Raw genomic sequence first — 23,896 nt, forward strand, 5'->3', positions numbered from 1 at the left:
GTACCCACCGTGAGCCTCCCTTCCTGTGAGCTCCCTCTCACCGCTACGACCCTCAGGGCAGCCAGACTTGCCTCAGGGCCTGGGGATTGGATGACAGTGAGAAACTCTGGGTGCACTTACTTTCTCTCTTCCGCCATCTCCCTGTGGAGGGAGCACCTCACCCTTAGGAGCCAGTTTGTTGATTTTGTAACATGGTGGGCAGTCACCGCCTAGAACACAGGAACTCAGGGAGCTCCACGCTCAGATGAACTCACCAGCTCTCTATAAACAGTGTGTCTTTCTGTCTTCTGCCTCCTCCGACGGCCTCGGGCTTTCCCTCCGTCCTCTTCTCATCCCCTCTGCTGGGTGCCACCATGCTCATCAGGATGTCTACCGGGCTCTGTGCATCCAACCAACCTTGTAAGTAAGGAGGCTTCTCTTTGCTTTAGGCAGACAGACAGACATATGCAGAGGTGAGACCCAGGGACAGAACCGGTGTCACCAGGAAAGCAGGAAGCCCATGTGGAGCGCTCATCTCTTTCCTTGGACCCCTCCTCGAAGCCCTGTGTGGTCCTCTCCATTCCCAGAGCTCAGTTGACACCCAGCTCTGCTTACCTGCCCCAGGACGGGGGCCGGGCAGACGCCACCCCCGGTTTCTCTAGACCCAGGGGACCAGCTTTGGGAGAGGGGCCCACACACAGGTGGATCTGCTTGTGGCAGTGGTGAACTGCTGTCTGGCCTGGTCAGCACTGACCCTCGGGAGGGAAGCAGGCCCCAGACCAGCTAAATGTCAATGCACCCCCTCCGACCGGGTACCAGGTGCTTGGCCGGGGGTGCTTAGTGCTCCCTGGAGGGTGCTTAGGACTTACAGGAGGGCACAGGACAGGGCTCTGATCCAAACCAGCACTGGACCCAAAGCAACGGAAAAGAGCAGGCAGGGTTGCACAGGGACCCCACGGCCTCCAAAGGTAAAGAGCAGGCAGGACTGCACAGGACCCCATGGCCTCCAAAGGCATCGGCAGCCGGTGGTCAGCTCAGCTTTCCAGCCACCGCTTAGAAATAGAAATTAAATACAAATTTATATCCGTGAAAGTAGATTTGCATGTTGGAAACAAAAAGTTATCTTGTCCCTTAAAATAACAGAAATATGTTACTTACACAAGTTTGGCAATTGCGTCTGGGTGACAGCAAAGGTACCACCCTTGGGAATATCAGATAACCAGCCTGAGAGAGCTTTCCAGAAAGCGACCAGGATCATGTAATAAACAAAACAAAACAAACAAAACAGCCCTCCCTCTGCCCCCTCCCCCCCAAGCCGATTGCTTCAAATGCTCCTTGGAAGAAACATACACCTTCAATGCACACAGTTTGGTAATAGTGCATCATTGTAATTTCCACTGTTAAGTGTCTGAGGAACTCTCTCAGTGTCCTCTGAACACCTCTGCACCCTCTGTCCCAAAGGGAACCCCCTCCCCAAGAGAAGGCCATGAGCGTAGCAAATGTGAACATTACCAGGGGAAAGGTGGATCGCTATCTTAATTGGCTAATTGAGCACATTTTTCCCCCTCTGAAATCACAAGGAATTTGTTCAGAAAAGAGTTCCCTTTTTCTCCTGCTCATCTACGTCTTCAGCTCCGAAAGGAATCCCTCTGTGAACATGGAGGGTGAGGCTGTGTGATTGCAGGGGGCGGAGCATGCGGGGGGGGGGGGGGGGCGGGCATTGCAGCCTGAGGCAGACCAAGCAAGACACAGTCTGACAAACCCCGCGAATCTCTCACCAGCACTCATTGGTGGTCTGTACCGCCCACATCTGTGACCCGCGTCCGTGGCCCACGCTGTGGCCTGCGTCCAGGGGGCTTCTGGGAGACTGAGAACTCCCACTTCCAGTTAGGTCTGTCCTAACACACATTATGTCTGCTGCTTCAAAATCAGCGACCTTCAAGCCCCGGCTGCCCTGGAAAACGGAGGCTCTGGACCTTGCCATGCACAGGCAGTGGGAACGGCCTGACACACTGGTGCCCGCCGAGGCAGGACCTGCATTGGCACACCCACCTGAAGGCCTGGTCCTCACTGTGGCCTCCGGCTAGCTACCATAGCTCCAGCCCGCTGGGCCCACATGGGCTACATCATAGCTGGACCCCCTCTCCCATGCCCACCTCTCCCCTATCCTCCCTGCCTCCCCCATGCCCGCCTCCCCTGCACCCCTCCCCCTCCATCTATCCCTCCTCCCCCTCCCCCTCCCACCCCTCCCCCTGCCCAGGGCCCCAGCAGTTTCTCTTTTCACAGTGGAGGCACTGTCTCCAGTCTCCTCTGGTGGACCAGCCTCTCCCCCAGGGCACAGGGCAGCACCTGTCTGGCCCCAGGAGGACGCTCCCCCTCCAATGGGGTGTCGGGCACAAAGCTTGCTCCAATACCATCTCATTACACACACGCAGCATGAGCAGCTCACCTCTGTGAGCTGCTGTGATCCCGGATGCCCCAAGCAGGATGGGGAGCAGAACTCAGGAGGCCAGGAGGCTTGTGTTTGGAGGCCAATCCAGGCAACATGTTAATCAGACCCCATCTCAACACACCAAAAAAAAACCAAACAGGCATGATGGTGTACTTCTGTGTTTCCAGTTATTTCAGAGGCACGGATAGGGGGACTGCAGTCCAGGGCTGGCCCCAGGTAAAAGAGAGCCTCTACCAGCCACAAAGGTCAGGTATGACTCAAGGGATAAGCACAAGGCCCCAAGTTCCAACCCCGGTCCCCCAAAACAAACAAGCAGACGGAAGGACTCGCACAGACTCGACGCTTCTAGAATGTGATGCCACTGGGTTACTTATTAATGACAGCCTGACTCAGAAGCTTCCGTGTTTTCTGCACTTTGGACTCTCCTCTGTTAATGGCCTGCAGCTGTGGAAAGCCAGCCATTTTTTTTTTTTTCCTGCCTGCCCCAGGCTGGCCGCTCAGGTGTCTGGGCTCTAAGCCCAGTGGACCCCCAAACCACTCCCGTCCCCACCCCCCAGCAGTGGGTGAGTGCCCAAGGCAGACCTGGCCAGGTCACATAGCACATACCACTCCCGCCGAGTGGCTCCTGCCTCCTCTGAGTCTGTGTCCAGACATGCAGCCCTCCCTCCATCGTGGAGCCCGGCGGCATGGCTCAGGCAGCAGCAGCACCCAAGGTGGGAGTGAAGGGTCGCCCGCCAGGCAGCAGCTCGAGGGCTGTGGAGGGGTGTGACCCCTCATTCACCCACCCAGGGGTGCAGAGGCAGCCCCACACCACGGAGAAGAGCTCAGCTGAGCTGGCATGCACATTGGCAGAAGGCACAGGAGGGAGGGGGCTGCAGCATGTTCCCCTTCCCCCCGTATCACAGCTGCCTGATTGGAGGATGCCACAAGCTATGGGGTGAGGAGGGGCGCGGTGGTCCCCTGGGGCGCTCTGGGATACTGCCAGGTAGCAGCCCACCATCACCGAGGCCCAGTTAGGGGCAGCTGGACAGCGAAGCGTCTACCATTCTCCATCTTGTAGGTATCTGTATTCTGTCCAGGGGGAAGCAGTTGATTTACGAACACGCAGGATTGCAACTGGCCATGGTTTCAATTTATTTCAGCTTCTAAAGTGAGGATGCTCAGAGTGATGTACAGAAACCTGTTCACTTGGCACACCGGTGTCCAAGTTCTGTGCTTTAGTATAGGCGGCTATAAGTTATAACAAACATCTTTGCCTTCCCACAAATCCTGTTTATCGCTTCTCTCCTTCAAAATAATACATAATATATTATATATATATAAAATATATATTTTGGGCATCTGATATTACCCTATCTGCCACAGGTTAGAAGCATTCATTGTAGTAGAACACAAATGGCTATTCACTCTCAAGTTTATCATTCCCCTTACCATAAAAATCCTGGATTCTTCAATAGAAAGAGAGATCAAAAGAAAAACTATCTATACTCCTGGATTAAGAGAGACAAGAAGGCCTGCTGAGCTAAACCAGATGTACAGGTTATAAACATATTTATATGTTCTATGTACATAGTTAGTGGTAACCTATTTGTTATAAATAGTAGGTGGAACTTAGATTCTACAAAAATAATCATTTTCGTTAGGCACATGCAAATCAGGACACTTAAAACCTATTTATAAAACACGTCTATGTGTCTTTTTTGCTTTTAAATATAAATGCTGCTGCTTAGCCACCAGCTAAATGATTCCTATGCAAATACCAGCATCCCCAATGAAAAGTATAAAATCTGCTGTCTTCACCGCAGATATTGCTTCAAGTACTCACCTGCTATTAGTGAAGCAGAGATTATTTTGCCACATGTGAATTAAGAGAACACATCCATCCCCCCAGGGACTGACACCCTTCAGACTCAACATCTCCTCTGCTCTACTTTCTAAATATTGCCAACAGTAAGTATTTCTTAGGACAGCATCGTCTTGGCTTTTGTATTCTCACGGAAATGGATGAGACAGAGGCTCCTCCTCAGGTCCCAGTGCCCGGGATGGAGCAGTGAGGCTCCCTGCGCCCCACCCCCAGCATACCCTGTCCCTCAGTGGTTCACAGAGCCATCGGCATCTGCAGGGGAGGAGGTCGCCACGAAAGGCTCATTCTGCTTCTGGTCCTCCTTCAGGCCAGCCGCCTGGTCGGCGATGGAGGAGAAGGACAGCTGGTCATGCTCCACGATGTGCACCTGGTCCTCATCCTTGTCCTTCTTCACATAGAACATTTTCCTGAACTTCTTCAGCTCGTGGAGCTCACAGAAGGTCTCCAGAACCACTAGCATGGCAATAAGGCCCAGTAGCAGGTAGCCTGTGCGGACGGGACAGGACAGCAGCATCTCAGCACCGCCCAGTCCTGTTGTGGCTGAGTCCAGTACCCAGAGACTCAACCCTAACCCTCTGGACAGGGGGGCTGAGGAGGACAGGGGCGCTGAGGAGAACACGAGGGCAAGTGTTCTGATTTCTAAGGAAGTTTCAAGTGAGAGACAACGCAGGTGAACTTGTACTACATTAACAAGCACACAGAGGGTCCCATCACCCCTTGGGAGACGTAGAAACAGGGGCTCACAGAAACATTGCTGTCCCTCCGCTCTTTCACTCAAGGCTGGTGTTCTACCACTTGAGCCATAGTAACGCTCTTCCAGCTCTTTGCTGGTTAGAGAGAAGAGTCTCATGGATTTCCTGCCTGTACTGGCTTCAAACTGCGACCCTCAGCTCTCGGCCTCCTTGAGCAGCTAGGGTTACAGACATGAGTAACTGGTACCTGGCTGGTTTCTTATGCTTAAAGGAGCACTGCTGCTTCTGACTGCTAGTTCTTACAATTGGCAACAGAATGTGTTAGTTTTAAGTTAGTCTCAACATTCTCAAAACCTCAGCTTCCAAAAACAAATTTTTAAATCATGGTAAAGGACAACTGGTTTGATAGCCACTAAGTTCAACTACAGGTTTGGGTACAAATGCACTGTGCCACTGGCTTCCCTGTGATTTACAAAGTGGTGATCTGCCACATTGCTTCCTCATTGTGTACCTGACTCTGAACAGTGGCAGACATCCCACAGGTTTCTGACAAGAACTTCGGGGTCTCATTGGGGACACTCAGTTGCCGGGCAGCCAAGCTGACCTTGCACTCAGAGCTTAAACCAGCTCCGGGTGCCTTGTCTGGAACAATGTTCCTCTGTGAGAAGTGACAGGGGCCATGCGAGGACTTGGTGTGAGGTAGACAGCAGAGAAGGGTACAGTTGGTCACACACACACACACACACACACACACACGCCACCACACAAGTCACGATAAATGTACAGTTGGCCAGCCAGTCACACACACATACCACTGCCCAAGTCATGATGAAATGTACAGCCGGCTGGCGAGGGGGTCACACACACACACCACCACCTGTCACAATGAAATGCACAGCCGGCCAGCCAGTCACACATGCATAGATCATGAAGTAAGGCACAGCCCGCCAGCACACCCACACCTGCATTCTACTGCCTAAGACATGAAGAAATGGAAGGTGATGGTAAAAACTAAATAATTACCTGCATCCTTAAAAGCAAAAGTAATGTTTATATTGCTGGAATTCACACACAGAAAAACAAACCTACCAACCAAACAATAACAACAAAAAAACCCACCCCATAATTCCTGTGGCTGCCACCACCCCCTGGAAGGAAGGCCAGCCTGGTCACTATGGTGACCGTGACGGCACAGGCCTGCACACATCTGGACGGCCTGGTCACTATGTTCTGTGAGTCACAAAGAGGACAATTCATCTGGGGCCAAGCCATCAACTTCTTGGAAAAATATCAAAGTCCAAAAAGTGGAAACAAGAAGAAAAATAAAAAACCTCCACTCCATATCCCCAAGAGAGAAGGATCTGGTCAGAGGAGGAGTAGGTGGGAGAGAAGCCCACTGGCAAAGACTAGTGTGGATGCTAAAACAATCTTTAGGGACTGGGAGACACACCACTGAAGGCTTCTGAGAAAGGCTTTGTTCCCAGGAACCTGCGCTTGGTGCATATGTGAACATGTACAAGGTCCCACAGAGCCTTCCGACACATGGAGAGGACAGGCCAGGGCCGGGGCTGGAACCTGAGACCTGCGTAACACAGTGGGTCCCGGAAGACTTGGCCTGGGCAGGTGAGTCACAAAGCCAACATCCCTGAGACAGAAGCTCTGTGACCATCAGCACCAGAGGTTCATACACTGCACCCCGGGGAAAACTCACACAGAAAGGAAACTGCGTGCTAGCTACTCAGGAGGCTGGGATTTGAGGATCCTAGTTCAAAGTCAGCCGGGACAGACAGAAAAGTCCATGAGACTCTTAGCTCCATTAACCAGCAAAAAGCCAGGAGCGGAGGTGTGGATCAAGTGGTCAGCCTTGAGTGAGAACGCTAAGCAAGAGAAGAGACCTTGAATTCAAGCCCCACCACCAACATGAGAGAGACAGGAGACAGAGAGAGATTCCTCTTAAATGGAATCCTAAGCTTTGTAAAATGTGTCAAATTAAAAACAAGAATCACTGTAAAGTTACGAATAGCCTGCCATCTAACTTCCATGTTTCTGAATGCACGGAATGCCAGGCAACTGCTCTGAGAAGGGACCGGATGGACACTTAAGACAGCCGAGTGTGGCTAGAATGTCCTGGACAGGTCAAGAACGTGATGGATAGGTGCTGTCTAGATCCAAGGCCTCGTTTTCTTGTGCTCATGATCCCTAACAAAGCAGGGAAGTTCAGTCATGACAGCTGGCCATCAAGCTCTTGCTGCATGAAACAGTTTGCACTGACTTATCTTTTGATTTAGCAATGGATAAGTAATTTTGAGATGAGTGGGGAAAAAATAAGTAATCGAGTTTCTGCAAGAAGGTTTAGTTTTGGATTTTGTGCTACCACTAGGGCTTGAGCTCAGGTAGTAGACGCTGTCCCTTGGCTTTTTTTTTTTTTCCACTTTACCACTTGACCCCAGCTCCACTCCCTGTCCAGGAGGGCTTTGAACTGTGATCCTCAGACCTCAGCCTCCCGATTACAGGTGCCAGCTTGCATGGGAGTTTTGATGGGTCCTAAGAAGGTGTGAGGACAAGGCAGGAGCCTTCTCTAAGAGAAGGCTGCAGCCGGGAGAGGAAGAGAGTGGAGGGGCTGCCGGGAGGGGGCTGGGCAGATTGGGGCCCTGGTACTTACACGTGATCCCGATCTTGTACAGCTCCCTGAACTTCTGGTTGTAACCTTCCCCCGGCACATAGTCACCCAGGCCGATGGTGCTCAAGGAAATGAAGCAGAAATAGAAGGATTCAAGGAAGTTCCAGTCTTCCTCCAGGACGGAGAACACAGCGGCCGGGATGAAGAAGAAGCAGGACACGGTGACGAAGCCCAGCAGTACGGCGTGGACGATGGCCACCAGCTGCTTGGAGAAGCCCCAGCGGATGTGGAAGTAGAGGACGGGTCTGCGGGTGACGTGGACGGTCACGCGCTGGACCACGGCCGTCAGGAAGAGGAGGGTGAAGGGAATGCCGATGACCGAGTAGATGATGCAGAAGGCCTTGCCTCCGTCTGACAAGGGCACGGTGTGGCCATACCCTGAGGGAGAGAAAGCTGAGTGGACAGGAGGCCGGGGCAGCGGGCAGCTCACATGTGGCCTGCAGTCTGGCCTCACTCCTCCCAAAGCAGCAGAGACATGGACTTAGGTCTCATCCTTTGAAGGTGCCTGGATACTGTTGGTAAAATTCAAAAAGTGATACCACGCCTTTGGGAAATCTCTAATCTCCACCTCCCCCCTCCCCCCCCATCCTCTACTGGGGATTGAACCCAGGGCCTTATAGTAGGTACTCTACCATATGAAACACATGCCCAGCTCTTTTGTTTTGAGAAAAGGTCTTTGCCTGAGCTGACCTCTATCCCAAATTCTCCTGTTGCTACCTCCCAAGTATCTGGGATTATAGTCACTTGCTACCACACCTGACTAAATCTACTGTTCTTTATAAACTCTGACCAGCACTTCCTACACAGCAGTCTATGGTGTAGGCTCTGCCCTGAGGCTAATCAAGAAGGCCATTACAAGACAGGTCCACACGTCACACATGAGAAAACTCATCCCAGATGCCCTTTCCCCGGGCCACTCCCTCCCTCCCTCCCCACTCCACCCTAGTGTCTCCCAGCCTCCTCTCCACTGCCAACAGATGACTCAGGAACGTTCCAGGAATCACTGAAAATAAAGGTGTGTGAGGAGAACCAATGGTATGTGTGTGCAGATGGAGGGCGGGCGTGTGTGCAGAGGGCGGAGGGAGAGTGTGTGTGTGTGTGTGTGTGTGCGCGCGCGTGCGCGCGCGGGTGCGCACGCGCGCGCAGAGGGAGGGTACAGCACTGATGTGCACTCAATTATTGCAGGAAGCTCAGTGAGTCACTCAGTGGACCCATCCCTCCTGTGTGTGTGTGTGTGTGTGTGTGTGTGTATGAGTGAGGGTGTATGTATGAGTGTGTGTGTGTGTGTGTGTGGGTGTGAGCGTGTAGGGAAATGTGTGTCTTGGGGCTTGAACAGAGGGCCTGGGCGCTGTCCCTGAGCTTTTTCCACTCAAGGCTAAGCATTCTACCACTTAAGACACAACTCCACTTCTGGCTTTTTGGTTAACTGGAGATAAGTCTCATGGACTTTCCTGCCCGGGCTGGTTTGAACTGGCATCCTCAGATCGCAGCCTCCTGAGTGGCTAGGATTACAGGCATGAGCCACCAGCCCAGTTTAAATGGAAACTACTGACATGGGATCTCAGAAACCCATACAGTTTGTTTTTTTTTCTCCAGACAATCATTTCCAAACATTCAAACATGCCACGAACTCCCCCAAACAAGTATGTAAACCCTTCGGTCTTGGTTTGAGTCCATCGCAAATCCCTTCAAAGGGGTTCTTCATCCAACAAAGGCCAGGAGAGAGAAGCCAGTGGGGCAGGAGGTGTGCCGGCCTTGCCCTCTGTCAAGCCCCATGAATGCCTCCTCTCAGATGTTCTAATAAGCCAGGGCAAGTCAGCTGAAGCGGAAGCCAAGCTCCTGTGTTTCTTAGGAAATCAGATTCCAAGAAAGTGGCAGGCACAAATGTAATTGAACGTTTGTTTCCAAACCGGATCTTGAAAGTGTATCTTGTTTAAAAATAAACTACTCCAAGAATCCCTCCGTGGCAGACCCGAATCCCCAGCTCCATCCCAGGCCCAGGAGTGTGTAGGTAGGAAAGCCTCCCAGCCATGCCAGCACAGAGGGCCACAGCAGGGCTTCTTAGAGGTGCAAAGGTATGTGTCTGTCCACATACGCCACCCTTGAGGGAGCCCAAGGCCAGGGTTCTGGCCCCCAAATCTGACTATTGGTCCTATATCCGTCTGATCCCCACACTCCCCACAGCTCCTGGGATGCCATGGTTAACTTTGAACATGGCATTCAAACACAGACAGTGACAATGTGGCAAATAGCATTCAAGCTGAGAAACCTAGAAGTGGCATGGGACTTGGAATCAGAGCTATGCTCGCCCCAGCTTACTTACTTGGCTGGCACTCTGCCACTTGAGCCAAGCTTCCAACCAGACTTTTTGTTGGTTGTTTTGCAGACGGACTCTCTTAGACTTTTCTGCCCGGGCTGCATGCCCAGGCTGGCTTCGAACTTCCGTCCTCCTAATATCTTCCCCTTGAGTAGCTAAAATAACAGGTGTGAGCCACTGGCAGCAGGTTCAGCAGATGTTACTGGGAAAGCCTCTGATTCCAGCTTCATGCTGATGACTGGAAGTCAGAGACTCTTGGTTTGTCATCCTTGCCCCTGCCCAGGAGAGGCTGGAACATTTCAGATCTCAGCCTCTGGAGTCACTGTGATGACAGGTAGGAGACACTGCCAGGCTTTGTTGTCCCCAGACCTGGGGACAGTGCTTCCCCTAGAGAACACAAGGAGAGCCAGTGCCGGCCACAGAGGGGTGAGGGGTGCAGAAGATACCAGCGGGATAACAGCTGGCCCACTGGCAAGAAAAAACATGAGAGGCAGCTGTTTCCAAGACTAAAGACAACCACTCAGAGTTCCTCTAGCCCCAGGTCTCAGGCTCTGGAGCCCCGGTGAGGGCTCAGCCACCTCACCAGGCCCAATATCATCGCCCTGGGAGACAGGGTCAGGACATCTCTGGCCTGCAGTCCTGGCTCCAGGAGGACAGGACTGAGATGGAGGAGAACTCGTCAAAGCTGGACACTCCATCCCCTCTCTCCACGGCCGAGCATGTCCTGGGACTGCAGGTCCCAGTCACGAGACCGTCTCTGGCCAGGGAACCTCCGTGCTCTGCCAGCTCTTCCTGCAGCCTCAGCTGGGACCAGGATTCCAGGTAAGACACTCACCTGGACCTCTTCCAAGCCCTTGAGCTCCCCTTTGCTGTTCCTGAGTCAAAGTTCCTGAATAAGCGTATCCTCTGCTCAGCAAATAGCAAGGTGGATGGAGCTTCTTCCTCCACCTGGGGGCTGAGCCCACAGAAACCTCTCGAAGGCATCAGCAGCTTTCTGTGGACAGGCTGTGGCAGTGGACACACTCAGACCTCATACCAGCCTGCACACCTGCACCTGCACACACCTGTTCCCTCTGCCTGCCCTTCACCCTGGCACATCTGCAGGAAGAGCTGTCAACAGACCCCAGGACTGGTAACTGCAGAAAACAGTGCAGCTGGAGGGGGGGCATCACAATTCGAATGTCAGCATGCTTCTCCTGTCCTGTTCCTATTGCTTTGGAGCTTGCACGCTGAGGAGAGACGTGAAGGGAGGCCAGGAATCCCTGGAGACAGCAGACCTAGTTCGCCCAAAGCCCCAGCAGCTGGAATCAACACAAAGCAGTGCTCAGCTGCCTGCCTCTTTCCCAGGGCTCCGCTTAGGTTTGACATAATTATCCTGCAGCCATCAGGACTCAGGTTTGCACATTAGGATGTGACAAAGGCTTCCCCGAGGAGTGCAGTGCAGTGCGCGGAGAACAGGGTTTTATCATTCACGCCCCGGGCTTTCCCCCAAGCATGGAAGCTGTGCCAACAACTCAGGACTTAATCTTCTCCCCGGGGAACTCCGCGGGGCAGGTGCCCCATGCACCTGTGTTAGGTGAACCCCACTTCACCATGCCCGCAGCGGTGTCTTCATTTTCCTTTGCTCCATGTGGTGGACGCAAAAGCAAACCATCTCTGGATGACCCAGTGCAGGAAAATAGGACATAAGCCCCGCTCTCAGACCCAGGCAAGAATAGCTCCTCCCACCTGTGTGCAGCCAGCCACCCTGAGGGTCCTCAATAACAGGAAGTGTAGGCCGAAACCTTGCCAGTCCTGTTGCTCTAATTAAAGTAGAATTGTACTTCATTTGCAAGGAAACAAAGAACTACAGACACTAGCCTAGGAGGTGAAAGTCAATTGTTAACCTCAAGGGTATTTCTTTTCTGGAAGAAAACCACTTGTGGCCACAAGCACTCTGTTCTCCACCTTCCTGCGGCTGGCCCATCCCTTCCCCTTCCTGCTCAGAAGTCCTTTCAAGTAACCCAAGATGTGCTCTGTGGCGGGGACAACAGCCCCTCCAGTGTGTCAGCACACAACCCTCTGACAAACCCACCAACTCTTGTCTCCCCTGCAGCGGCTTTGTGAGGAGCAGACTCCAGATAACCACTTCCTGCTCCGGGATTAAATGATTCATTCAATCATGGCTCGTTGGCTGCATCCAGCGGAGGCAGCGCCCACCGAGACGCCAGTGAGGTGAGCTCTGCCGTGGGGAACCTAGCGAACCTTCTCCCCCCTCCCCACGCATGCCCTTTCACATCCGCCTCGGCTCCTGAAGGCAGGGACTTGAGGGCCCAAGTTCCACCAGGCCAGCCGGGGCAGACAAACCCATGAGACTCTACCAGCAAAAAGCCAGAAGCGGAGGTATGTCTCAGGTGCTAGCACACCAGCAGTGAACGAAGGGGCCGCCTGAGACCACGAGCCTCGGAGCTTAATCCCAGCAACAGCATGAAGAGCTAAACAAGAATCATTTCTGTGGGGCCCAGTAGAGAGGAGGGACTGGCTCCCAGGTAGTCCTGAGCAGAGCTCCAGGGCTTTGCTGTGGGTGGCTGGTCTACCCCTGCAGTGTGGGCAGGAATTCCGGGAGGATCCCAGGCTCTTTGCCCAGCAGTGGGGCTGTGGCCCAGGAGCACTTCCTGGTCTCCACTGCTGGACTGAAAACTCGGTCACTCAAGGGAGGTGGAGTGTGGCGAGCCGGGTCACCCTGGGCAAGCGGCGTGCTGACCCTGTTCCTCAAAAGCTAAGCAAGCACGGCGGCTTCCTCCAGTTCAGGGGAAGCCGTCCTTGGCACCCCACTGTGGGTGGCTAGGGGGAGAGGAAGAGAATTAGTGTCCACTATGGTTAGCAGTCTTGATGCTCAGAGGACAGGCTGCAGGCAAAGCTCCCTTCTCGGGGTTAGAGGCGCACACGGCAGACGGCTGGGAGAAAGCAGAGCTGCCGGGAAGGGCCGTGGTGCCTCAGGCCCAGCACTCCAGCTGTCCGGCAGTGTTCTGTGAATCCTGGAAGTCCTGCTTCCCAGTTGTTGCAGGTAAGTTCTGCACCAAGTCTCCTCAGCGCACTAACTCCTCAGAGGGGGCAGTGAACCTGATGGGAGAGGCCCAGACTCACATGGGGCCCTCAGGGCCACAGCCTGTCAGCACCAGGGCTTGCGGAGGCTGGGTGGCGGGTCAGCTCTGCTGCCTCAGTCTCAGACTGGCCCAGGAGCTGTCAAACCAGCCCAGCGCCTGGAGCTTATACCTTCCCAACGAAGTAGCAAAGAGGAAAGTTGCAGATCCAATCCTGCATTTAGCTTTCCTAAAATTCACGGGGCTCAGGGGCCTGGGAAGGCTCTTGGTGACATCCCCAACACCAGAAAAGAATCCCATTAGATAAGACGGAGTAAGATTACAAATGTACTGAGTGTGGTCTCCCCTCCACATCCCTCAGCTCCACTTCTCCTCCACATACCCACAGCTCCCGCTCTGTGGCTCCATCACCCCAGCTCCAGGGCAGTGGGTTTGTGACATCCAGTGACCCTAGACAACCCAAACCTACTAAGAGAAGGAAGAGAAGCAGATGTCCTTGCTCCCAGCACATTGGAGTTACCTTGAATACTGACCAAATGCAAAGAACTTTATTTAGAATGTGGTACTTTGAACAACTGAAGGAAATAGAAACAAAACTGGATGCTGGGTTCCTTTTAAAGGCTAGAGAATAGTGAGACCCATCCAAGTCACACTTCAGCCGCTTAATTAGTGAGCAGGGTGTGGTCGAGGCCTTGCTGTGAGTTGAAGTTATATTATGACAGAACTTACTTATTACTCCCTAGAGACCTGATCCATGAGAGCCTGGGGTGCCACATCTCTCCAGAGGGCCTCAAAGAGCCACGGATGACCCAAGGAAACTGACCAGTCCACCCTCCCCAGAGCCACAGATGACCTGAGGAGACTGACCAGTCCACCCTTCACAGAGCCACAGATGACCCGAGGAAACTGACCAACCAATGAGGCCCTTCTAAGAGCCATGAATGACCCAAGGAGACTGACCCATCCACTGTTCAAAGAGCCACGGATGACCCAAGGCCAGGCCCAGGTCTGGGTGACCCACAGAGGCCTGGGGAGGAGAGCGGACAAAGACCTGGGGTTTGTCCTTGAGTATTCACCACCTGTATCTACACATGTGCACACGCACATGCACACACACACAGCCAAAGCACATTCTCCCATACACAGTGCCAGTGTGGCTGCACATAGCCTTCCTCCAGGTGGTGGGCTGCCGTCTCCAGTTCCCAGAGCCTGAGCTGGAGCTGGAGCTGGAGGCAGAGCCCGGAGCCTGGAGCTCAGGTCCGGGAGCCTGCATTCTGAGGCCCTGGTTTCCTATACCCAGGGCTCTGCGGGCAAAGGTAATTCCCTCCACCTCTCCTGTGCCCCTCACCCCTCACCTCTCCTGTGCCCCTCACCCCTCACCTCTCCTGCGCCCCTCACCCCTCACCTCTCCTGCGCCCCTCACCCCTCACCTCTCCTGCGCCCCTCACCCCTCACCTCTCCTGTGCTGCCCCTCACCTCTCCTCTGCCCCTCACCCCTCCTGTGCCCCTCACCCCTCACTCCTCCTGTGCCCCTCACCCCTCCTGTGCCCCTCACCCCTCACTCCTCCTGTGCCCCTCACCCCTCCTGCGCCCCTCACCCCTCACCTCTCCTGCGCCCCTCACCCCTCACCTCTCCTGCGCCCCTCACCCCTCACCTCTCCTGCGCCCCTCACCCCTCACCTCTCCTGTGCCCCTCACCCCTCCTGCGCCCCTCACCCCTCACCTCTCCTGCGCCCCTCACCCCTCACCTCTCCTGTGCTCCTCACTCCACCTCTCTCAGCCTCCGAAGCCTGCAGGTGGGGCTGGTCTACATGCTCTGTGTACAGGCGCTGCACCCCTGGGCAGGTGTTCTGCATAGATGGTCCCCACCCCAGCTCTCCACACCTTGTTTCCCCAGGGACGCCCCAGCTGGCCAGCTGCACACTGAAGTCATGTGACTGACCCTTCCCCCATCTGGCTCCCCATGAATCCCCAGACAGGGAACCCAATGCTGACTCAAAGAGCCGGGCCACAAGGTTCCAGCTGGGCCAGACCTCTGGCACAGACCTCCTGCACAGAACTCCCAGAGGCCCCGCCTGGGCTCGACAGATCCCTGCCCCAGTTTTGCTGAGGAGGAGGCAGGCTCCAGGCCTCAGCTTGAAGCTCCAACACCTGCTGTCCCCACCTGTGCTTGGTCTACATCACATCCACAGAATAATTCTCCTGAAAGAACTTCACAAGTCTCTATTTGCACAACAGCAGGCTGGGCCTTCTGATGGCACTGATCCTGCTGGAAGTCACTCAGGATGGACACTGCCTGGCAGATACAACCCCACCACACACCCAGACAGTGCAGTGTCCTGTGAAGCGGGCTGGTTCTGGGTGAAGACGCAGGGGCGTCAGGGGGCAGGCCCACTTATTTTGAAAATTTAGCCTTTCCTCCTCCGTGCCATCATGGTGGGTTGGGCCCACAAGCATCATCTGCTTCGAGGCAGTGGGAAGGGAGCTGGAGGCCCCTCCAGCCCACACCATGCCCTCCACAGGGCATCTGCTGGGTGTGTGGCAGGCTGCCTCTGCCAGCTCCCGGCAGGGAGGGGGGCTCACACCCTGAGTGGACCTGGCACGCAGTGACGCGCAGGCAGGCAGCTACAGAGCAGCCTCTCCGGAATCTTTAATTAACTTAATCCATCTAACCGAGGTGTTTAAATAATTGAGCACCTTGTTAACAGCGCTGGAGCACTTGAAGAAGCCCGCTCCCAAGAACGCTGTAACCTTTTCATTCTAGCTGAGAACGCCTCATTTTCCCTCCTCATCCCAAGCCTCAGTCACCAAGGGAGAGGATGCTAGAACCACCTGAGCTGCCGCACTACTGAATGTTCACACCTCTCCTCAAATAGTTAAGTGCATACTTGTCTTTTCATCTCCTATAGTCAGAATCACCCCAGTCCCCTCCCTGCTAACTCCATTGCCTACTCCTAAAACAACGTGCTCAACATATTTACTTGTTGCTATCCTTTGAACTACATAAAATGTGAACTTTGTATGAAAAGACCACATCAAACACTAGATAATACTGCTGCTGACTTGATTAAGCACAAAGCACATGCTTCTCATGTTTCCCCCAGTTTTCCACATAGCCTCTCATATTAACTGGAAAACAATACATAGTCTAGATGTTCCCCTTCAGGACAGAAGGTGACTGAAGACTATTTAGAATGCATCATGCGCCCAGAGAACACACATTCTCACCCTGAAATATCTACCTTTTCCCTTCCTATCTGGTTTTCTTTTCTAATTGTTTATTCATTTTTGTCAGTCACAGGGCTTGAACTCAAGGCCTGGGCAATCTCCCTGAGCTCTTTTTGTCAAGGCTAGCCCTACCACTTTGAGCCATAGCTCCACTGAGTTTTCTGGTGGAGATAGGAGTTTGTGGAATTTCCTGCTTGGGCTGGCTTTGAACTGCAATCCTTAGAGACCAGCCTCCTGAGTAGGGAGGATTACAGGCGTGCACCACCAGCACCTGGCCCTGTTTTTCTTTTAATGCTCAATCTGGGAAGCCTTTCTCCTCCACCATCACACCACAGGTCAGTGGGACATCCTGGGAAACCGCAGGAGACAGGTGGCCCTGGAGCCCCTCACTGAGCAGAGTAACCAGATTAAAGCCTCTGTCCTGTCAGAGATGGCATGCTTACCGTCCCTGGGCTGAGCTCCAGACCCCATGCACAGAGCCTCCTTATTCACAGGAAGTCTGTAGAACCTGTCAGGGACGCGGGCCAGACAGAAGGCTTGGGTTGTTATATCTCACACTCAGCTTATCTGCCAGTCCTGTTGGCTTTGCTACCCATCCATCTGCCATGGCTTCTCACCACACTTCCCGGCCCTACTCCGAGCGGCCCAGACTCTGGGCCTCCACAGCCTTTAGCCCTGCCCTCCCAACCTGCAGCATGAACTGAGTGAAAGACCTGGCAGATTAGGACTCTGCCTGTGCATCCTACGCACGGACAGCAAGCCCGGCCTGCTGTGGTGGCCCTGCCACGCCCACGCCCTCCCACTACACCCATCTCTGTTCCTTGACATTCTTACTGTCTTTGCCCACAGATTCCAGCTTTGGCTGCAGCGCATGGCTCCCACGGTGACTGTGCAAAGCCCCCCCCCCCCGCACCCCCCCCCAACCCACCGCCTCCTCAGCTCCACAGGTGATATACTTACCAAAGCTCTCGGGGGATTGTCTGATCCAGGCCTGCGATCCTGGGGTCACCCATGAGCACTCACAAAGCAGCTCCTACCTCTAACTTCCAGGACTCTACCTGCCCTCCCCTGACATACTGTCCTATGGGGGAGGGGGAGAGACATTGTTTTTCTCCTTCATTCCACTGCCCCCAGGGCCCAGTACAGGGCCAGTGAGCCATCACTGCACTCAAAGAATGGACGCCCATGTCTCCATCCCCAATGCCCAAAGAACAGACACCTCCGTTCCCTGCAGATCACAGAGTACCTCCAGATCACGGAGGGTCCTGACTGCACAGGGTGCACGCACAAGGCCCCAGATTCCACAGTTTTATGTAAATTACGTATGTCCTCTCATGGAGCTGGGCCTTGGTTTCCTCTACCAGACAATGAAATTCTACCTAAGATCTATCAAGAAAAAAAGAAAACTTTTAAAGCCTTCTATATTTTACAAAGATGGACAGACTGACAGATAGGGAGAAGTGTCCTTGTGCTGCTGAGGGCCACAGCGGTTGCAGGTAGTCCGCATCTCACTCAGGGGAACAACGGGGGGACAGGAACACAGGGAGCTTCTATACAAGCTGGCCAGTGCTGTAATGGGAGGCTGGACCTGTCCTCATAGAGCAGTATACCAGACATTATAGGCACCAGCAGGTAGAACAGTCAATGCTAGGAGAAAGGACCAGAAGAGGCAGGGAAAGGACAGAACCTGAATAAAGCCAGCTTCTAAGATGCCTTGTGTGTGGCCCCCAATTCATGACATCCACACTAACCATCCAGTCTTAGGAAGTGGCTGCTGGGGTGAACAGCTGAGCAGCTCAGTTGTTGCAAGGGGAGTGTGCAAAAGGAAGTAAGGTTCCTTCCAAGCAGGTCAGCAAACCTATCCTGTAAAGGATCCAACTGTAAATATTTTATAGATGTTGTGGCTATGTTTGTAGTAGCCATGAATAACTCAGAAATGAGCAAGTGTTGCTGGCAGCTAAAAACACTTTTTAATGGACCGTGAAATTTGACTGCTACAAAACTTCAATGATGGGCAACATCATTTTTCTTCTGATTTTTTTTCCTCCCAGTGGTTTGTAAACATAAAAGCACTGTTAGCTCAAGACAGTCAAAACCCAGCAGTCAGCAGGCCCACAGCCGTGATTTGCCCAGACCTGCTCTGTGCTGGAAGCGCCTTACAACCAGACTCACTGTTGCTAACAACAATACTCTCCTCCGACCGCAACTCTGAGACTAAGGGTGCATCCAGGGTGACCCCTTATTGCCTTCTTTATGAAAACCAGTAACGCTTAGGACGTACCCAACCCACCATGGTGCTCCTGCCTTCTGGAACAGAATGGGAGGCAGGCGGAAAGCCAGGGCAGCTTCCTAAAAATGGAGGGTAGGGCTCCATGTTAGACAGCCTGGGAGATGACTTCAGAAACGCCTCTTGTTCTCATGTACCACGTGGATACCCCAGCCCCCTCCTTGGGGAGCGGGAATCCATATGAGGCATGGAGGAACTCACGTGATCTCATTCACCTGGCTACGCCCCTTTCCTGGAACAGCTCAGAATGTTCTCCTGTGATTCCCTTGTAGATGACCTGCATGTTGAGTTTGAATCAAGGGTGATGGAGTGCACCTCCAAAATAGGGCACCCAACATCTGAAGAAGCAATAGAAGCGGAAAGCCCTTCTTAGCCTCCTCCTCACCCCTCCCTGGCCCCTTGGAGCCACCACTGCAAGGAGCTGGTCCCGTGTCCAGCAGAAAGCCACCCCCCCCTTTCCCCTGCTGAAGGCCTCCAGACCACATAGTTTCTATTAGAAGATGCATGCTCCCTTGCTCACTAGCCTACCTTCTGGGGACAGGCACCTGGGCATGAATCTCATGGTTCCCCCATAATGAGGAGTCAAGGGGCGCTCAGCTGCTAGGAAGACTTCAGTGGAGAACAGGGAGGACATTGCTAAGACTTCTTCCAAACAGGCCATGAAGATCTTCCAACTCTTCCCACAAATGAAGCTTGTGCTTCTGGGGCGGGGGTGGGAGTAGGGGGTGCGTGATTCTGGCCTGAATGCATCATGAACCTGTCACCATGATGGCAGCCCCTGACATCAGGATTCACAAATCCGCTGAGTTAGCAGAAAGGACCACAATCCCCGATTAAGTAGCTGACAATTTACTCAGCTCTTGCTGTCTGCTGGGCTAGAATAGTGGTGGTTGTTGTTTTGTTGTTTTAAGCACATCTACCTAAAAGAGAGGGGTCGTCTGGTGATCTTCCAGAAAATACTTCCCTAAGGCAGCCAGCATTTAGCTGAAACTTACCTGAACTTCTGCCACAAAACCAGTTTTGGCACCACAAGGATATGAAATATGTCTAATAATGGTCCAAGGTAAAACCAAGAGGAGTGAGTGCCCTCGACTTGGAATCATTTATTTATAACAAGAGTGTGTGGACCTACCCATCTGACAAAGTGAGGCACTTTTCCACTTATCCCTGAGTGCCCCTGCACTGATTTCCTAAATGAACCTTTGTTTCGGCTGAATCCAAACTCTCTGAAGAACTATAATGCAATCTGAATACCAATAATAAAACCTCCACTCCCCCTCCTTTTTTTTTTTTACAGGAACTTCCGTGTTTCCTAATTAAAAGCGTTTTGGGGGGAGGAGAATAAGCAAATCCTAAATACATGAATATTCCCCAAGGAAACAAGACAAAAACTAATGGTTGATATGTAATTAAGTTCATATAATATTGAGATCATACATGAGGAAAACCCCACCCAGAAAAGCAAATACATTTTTCCCTCCTAACACCATCCTGTGTCTGAGTACCATTAGAAAAGCTGCCATTCTCACAAAGCTCACCCCGTGCTGTGACCCACATAGCTGCAAGTGTCCTGTAGCCCTGTGGAAAGCCTGAGCTCTGTGGAGAATGAAGGACCATCCCTTAGCACAAATACTATCTAGAAAGAAAAGCCAAGCGGCTTGATTGACTGGAGGAGTAAAAGTAGGTAAAGAAAATGGAGGCGCCCTGAAAAGGGAGGCCAAGCCACAAAGATGTTGGAGAAACAGGCCCTGTCTCTGGCAAGGAGGAGAACAGGTTTGTCTTGTTTAGAGCTACATTCAACACAGTTGTAGGTTGCTGTTGTTTCTTTAATATCACAATACAAGCTAGAATTCCACCACTGCTTACCACAGAATCTTCTCATGTCTGTTCAGTGACTTGCCCCAGACATTTTGATCGTCATATCGGGTGTTGTTATTTAGCCAAGTAATTGCCAAAACAATCGACTGTGTATCAATAACCCAAGGGGGAATGGGGTGCCCACCAGGGGTTGGATGAGGAAGGGTGGGAGTCCCAGGTGAGGCTGAGTCAAGGGCTGGGGCTGAGAGAGAGGCAGCCACACTGCTGTAGGACACAGGGTCACCAGACCCTGCCTCCGGGGTCACCCTGGGAGCTCCCCATGTGACCTTGGGCGGGCTGAGATGGGCTTCTTCAAGACTTGATCAAAGGAGGGGACTGGGCTGCATGCCCTCTGAGATTCTTTCCAGGACCAAATGCAGGTTCCACCTCTACCCCAGTCTAGGCCTTGGAAAAACCAGCCCTCACGAGCCTGATCTAACCGGGGTGCAGCAGCGTAAGGGGGATGGACAGCACGTGTCCTGCGTGTCTGAGGCTGCCCAAGGGGGACCTGGAAGTTGCCTGGCTGGAGTTAAAATAACTGCTGAGCCCGGGTGCCCTGCGGGCAGGGTCGGGAGGGGTGCAGTCCCCTTCCTCCCCTCCTCCCACCTTCCCTGTCCTCTCCAGGTCTCCCGCAGAGCCCAGGGCTGTCCTGGAACAACCTTCCATGCACAAAGGGCCGAGGCATGCGTGCAGCAGGGGCCCGGGGTGGGCCGGGAGGGAGGGAGGGAAGAGTGGCCGTCGTGGCTCCGCGGCCTCGGTCCTCGGGGATGGCGGGGTCAAGAGGAAGGTGAGCTCCCGGGAGCGCCGGCGACTCCAGGACGTACCCGACCCACTCGACCATGTGGCTTGGGGCGTCCCCGAAAAACAGTGCGGGGTCACTGCGGCCTTTTGGGGGTTCGCGCCCCCCTAGGGCGTCACAGCGGGCACCCGAGTCTCCGCGGAAGGGGCCGGGAAGGGCCGGGGGGCGGCGGGCCGGACGCGGGCTGGAGAGAGGTTGCCGGGCGCCGGGCCGGGCACGGGTTGGAGAGGGACGCGGAGCCGGGGCGCGGGGCTTGGCGGGGGTTGGAGAGGTGTCGCCGGGGTCAGGCGCGGGGCCGGGTGCGGTTTGGAGAGGGGTCGCCGGGGCCAGGCACTGGTTGGAGAGGGATCGCCGGGCGCCGGCGCGGGGCCGGGCGCCGGTTGGAGAGGGGTCGCCGGGCGCGGGCGCGGGCGCGGGCGCGGGGCCGGGCGCCGGTTGGAGAGGGATAGCCGGACGCGGGCGCGGGCGCGGGGCCGGACGCCGGTTGGAGAGGGGTCGCCGGGCGCGGGCGCGGGCGCGGGGCCGGGCGCGGGGCCGGGCGCCGGGTTGGAGAGGGGTTGCCTGGGCCAGGCGCGGGTTGGAGAGGGGTCGCCGGGCGCGGGGCCTACCCGTGGTGGAGAGCACGGTGCTGGCGAAGAAGAGCGCGGAGGTGAAGTCCCAGTTCCAGCTGCCCGAGGCGTTGCCCAGCACGGACACGCCGTAATTGCTGGCCTCCAGCACACGGCCCAGGAAGCGCTCGAGCTGCGGCTCGGCCAGGCACTGGTGCTCCTCCAGGAATCGCCGCTTCAGCCGGCGCAGCTCCTGGCGCAGCAGGTCCTCGTAGGGCAGCTCCACCGAGGAGAAGACCACGGCGCCGAACACCAGGTACAGTAGGTAACCGAGCACCAGCAGGCCGAAGCACCAGGCCGAGCGGTGCCGCTCCACCAGGCGCACGCACGAGCTGCCGGCCAGAGACTGCAGCATCTTCCCGGCCGCCGGAGCCGAAGCCCGCGCCGCCGCCAGGCCAAGGCCCAGGCCCGGGCCGCGCGCCGCAGACCCCGCCCCGGCCCGGCCCGGGCCAGCCCAGCGCCGCCCCGAGCCCCGCGCCCCGGCCCGCGATTGGCTGCCGCGCGCCTTCCCGCCCCGCCTCTCCCACCCCCGCAGCGCGGACGGCGGCGGGGAGGTGGCGGTGACGTGGCCGGCTCAGGTAACCGAGCCTGCGGTGGACCCGAGCGGGCGGGGGTCGACGACGCCGGAGCCCGGCACGCAGCCTTGGTGCGGGTCAGGTGGCCGTGGCCGGTGAGTGCGCCGCGCCTGGTGTGTGTGCGTGTGCGCGCTCGCGTGCATGAGTGTGCGCGCACGTGCATCTGTGAGTGTGCGTGTGTATGCGCGCGTGTATATGTGTGTGAGCGCGTGTGCTTGTGTGCGGGCGCGCGTCCTGCAGGGCCCATTCTGGCGTCCCCAGTTCTCCATGTATTTCCGCCTCACCAAAGCCCCCGTCCCCAAGTTGCCCGCGCCTCGAGGCCGCCGGCGCCCCGAGGCCCCACGCCCTCCAGGCCAGCTGCACCGGGTGCTTTTGGAGCCAAAGACAGGAAACCAGCAAAACCTCAGCCAGAGAGGGCACCTGGAGGACCTGGAGGCCCGAGCTTGGGTAGGGGGCTGGGTCTCCAGAGCTCTGGGGTTTTGTTTGTTTGTTTATGTGCCCTTGGGACTTGTGGGTTTAAAAAAGTGAGAAAGTCCAGTGTACCCTTTTCCAGCACAGGCTGAGTTTTCCCAGTGTGTTTTAGTCAGGGGGTGCAGGGCAAGCGTGCCCGCCTCCTGGTGATGGACACAGGGCCAGAACTCAGCCCAAAAGATGGTGGGCTTGGAGGATGCTGAAGTGCACAGTGATTGTCCTCAGGGGGAAAACAGAGAAGAACAGAGACATACATACAAGGCTGACGTGAGCACGGACCACATGTGACACAGTACCATATCTTATGTGAACATGCATCCATCTGCTGTCTCCTATGCACATCTGAAATAGTAAGGAACTAGGGACATCCTGAATGCTCCAAAGAAGGGAAGGGCCAATCAAGTCAGGGCACCGAAACATCGCAATGGCTTTGACCTTGAAAAATCTGCACTGTGACCTCAAAAATATTAACCTGCATCACATCTCAGATACCTAAGATACTGTGTTTTGTATTCTTACAATTGCAGCTACGTGGTGGACTGACTGCCAGGAAAGAAAACTGACTTTCATTTATTATTTTTAAAGCTTTTCAAAATTTTGACATAGTAGAAGGATTTCTCATGGAACACCAGCCCACGCACGTGCTGAAGTTCTAGAGACAAACATGCTTCACGTTGTCATAGAAATGCCTACGTCCTGCTCACTGGTTTTTGACTTACAGTGTATGTTGTCAGGTCCCTCCTGCCTCACTCAGAATGAACCACCCCTCATATCACCGCTCTCTGATTGGAACTCACACCAGGTGGAGGGTGGAAGGTATGCACAGGGACACCTCCCTGCCTCTTAGCCACACCTCCCCACCTGGCCACACCTCTTCCTGTCCCTGGCCTAGATAAGTCCTGGTGCGGAGGTGGGCCGCCCCCTTTCTTTTTAGCCATGCCTTGCCACCATGCATGGCGGGGGCAGCAGTTCGGTAAATAAACTTCTCCTGCCTGAATAGTGTG

The 23,896-nt window shown here is 54.6% G+C and overlaps 1 protein-coding gene across 1 annotated transcript; it reads right to left on the reverse strand.

Moving 5' to 3' along the window:
- Nucleotides 1–3,541: 3,541 nt before the first annotated feature.
- Kcnk1 (potassium two pore domain channel subfamily K member 1) lies at nt 3,542–22,243 on the reverse strand. Its single transcript, XM_042686038.1, has 3 exons — nt 21,847–22,243; nt 7,650–8,045; nt 3,542–4,781 (listed from the first exon to the last, which is right to left on the reverse strand). The coding sequence occupies exons 1-3, from the start codon at nt 22,199–22,201 to the stop codon at nt 4,522–4,524; spliced, it is 1,011 nt and encodes a 336-aa protein (XP_042541972.1). The 5' UTR covers nt 22,202–22,243; the 3' UTR covers nt 3,542–4,521.
- Between the last annotated feature and the right edge of the window lie 1,653 nt (nt 22,244–23,896).

Source organism: Dipodomys spectabilis, unplaced genomic scaffold, assembly GCF_019054845.1.
Source record: "Dipodomys spectabilis isolate Male_0828 unplaced genomic scaffold, ASM1905484v1 ptg000096l, whole genome shotgun sequence".
NCBI classification, from domain to species: Eukaryota; Metazoa; Chordata; class Mammalia; order Rodentia; family Heteromyidae; genus Dipodomys; species Dipodomys spectabilis.

Excerpts from the sequence above, each read along its gene's own strand:
- Kcnk1 (XM_042686038.1), bottom strand. The coding sequence starts at position 22,201 with ATGCTGCAGTCTCTGGCCGGCAGCTCGTGCGTGCGCCTGGTGGAGCGG. Across the intron at positions 8,046-21,846 it reads CACCGTGCTCTCCACCACGG|GGTATGGCCACACCGTGCCC; the intron begins GTAGGCCCCGCG and ends TCTCTCCCTCAG. Across the intron at positions 4,782-7,649 it reads GTACAAGATCGGGATCACGT|GCTACCTGCTACTGGGCCTT; the intron begins GTAAGTACCAGG and ends CCGTCCGCACAG.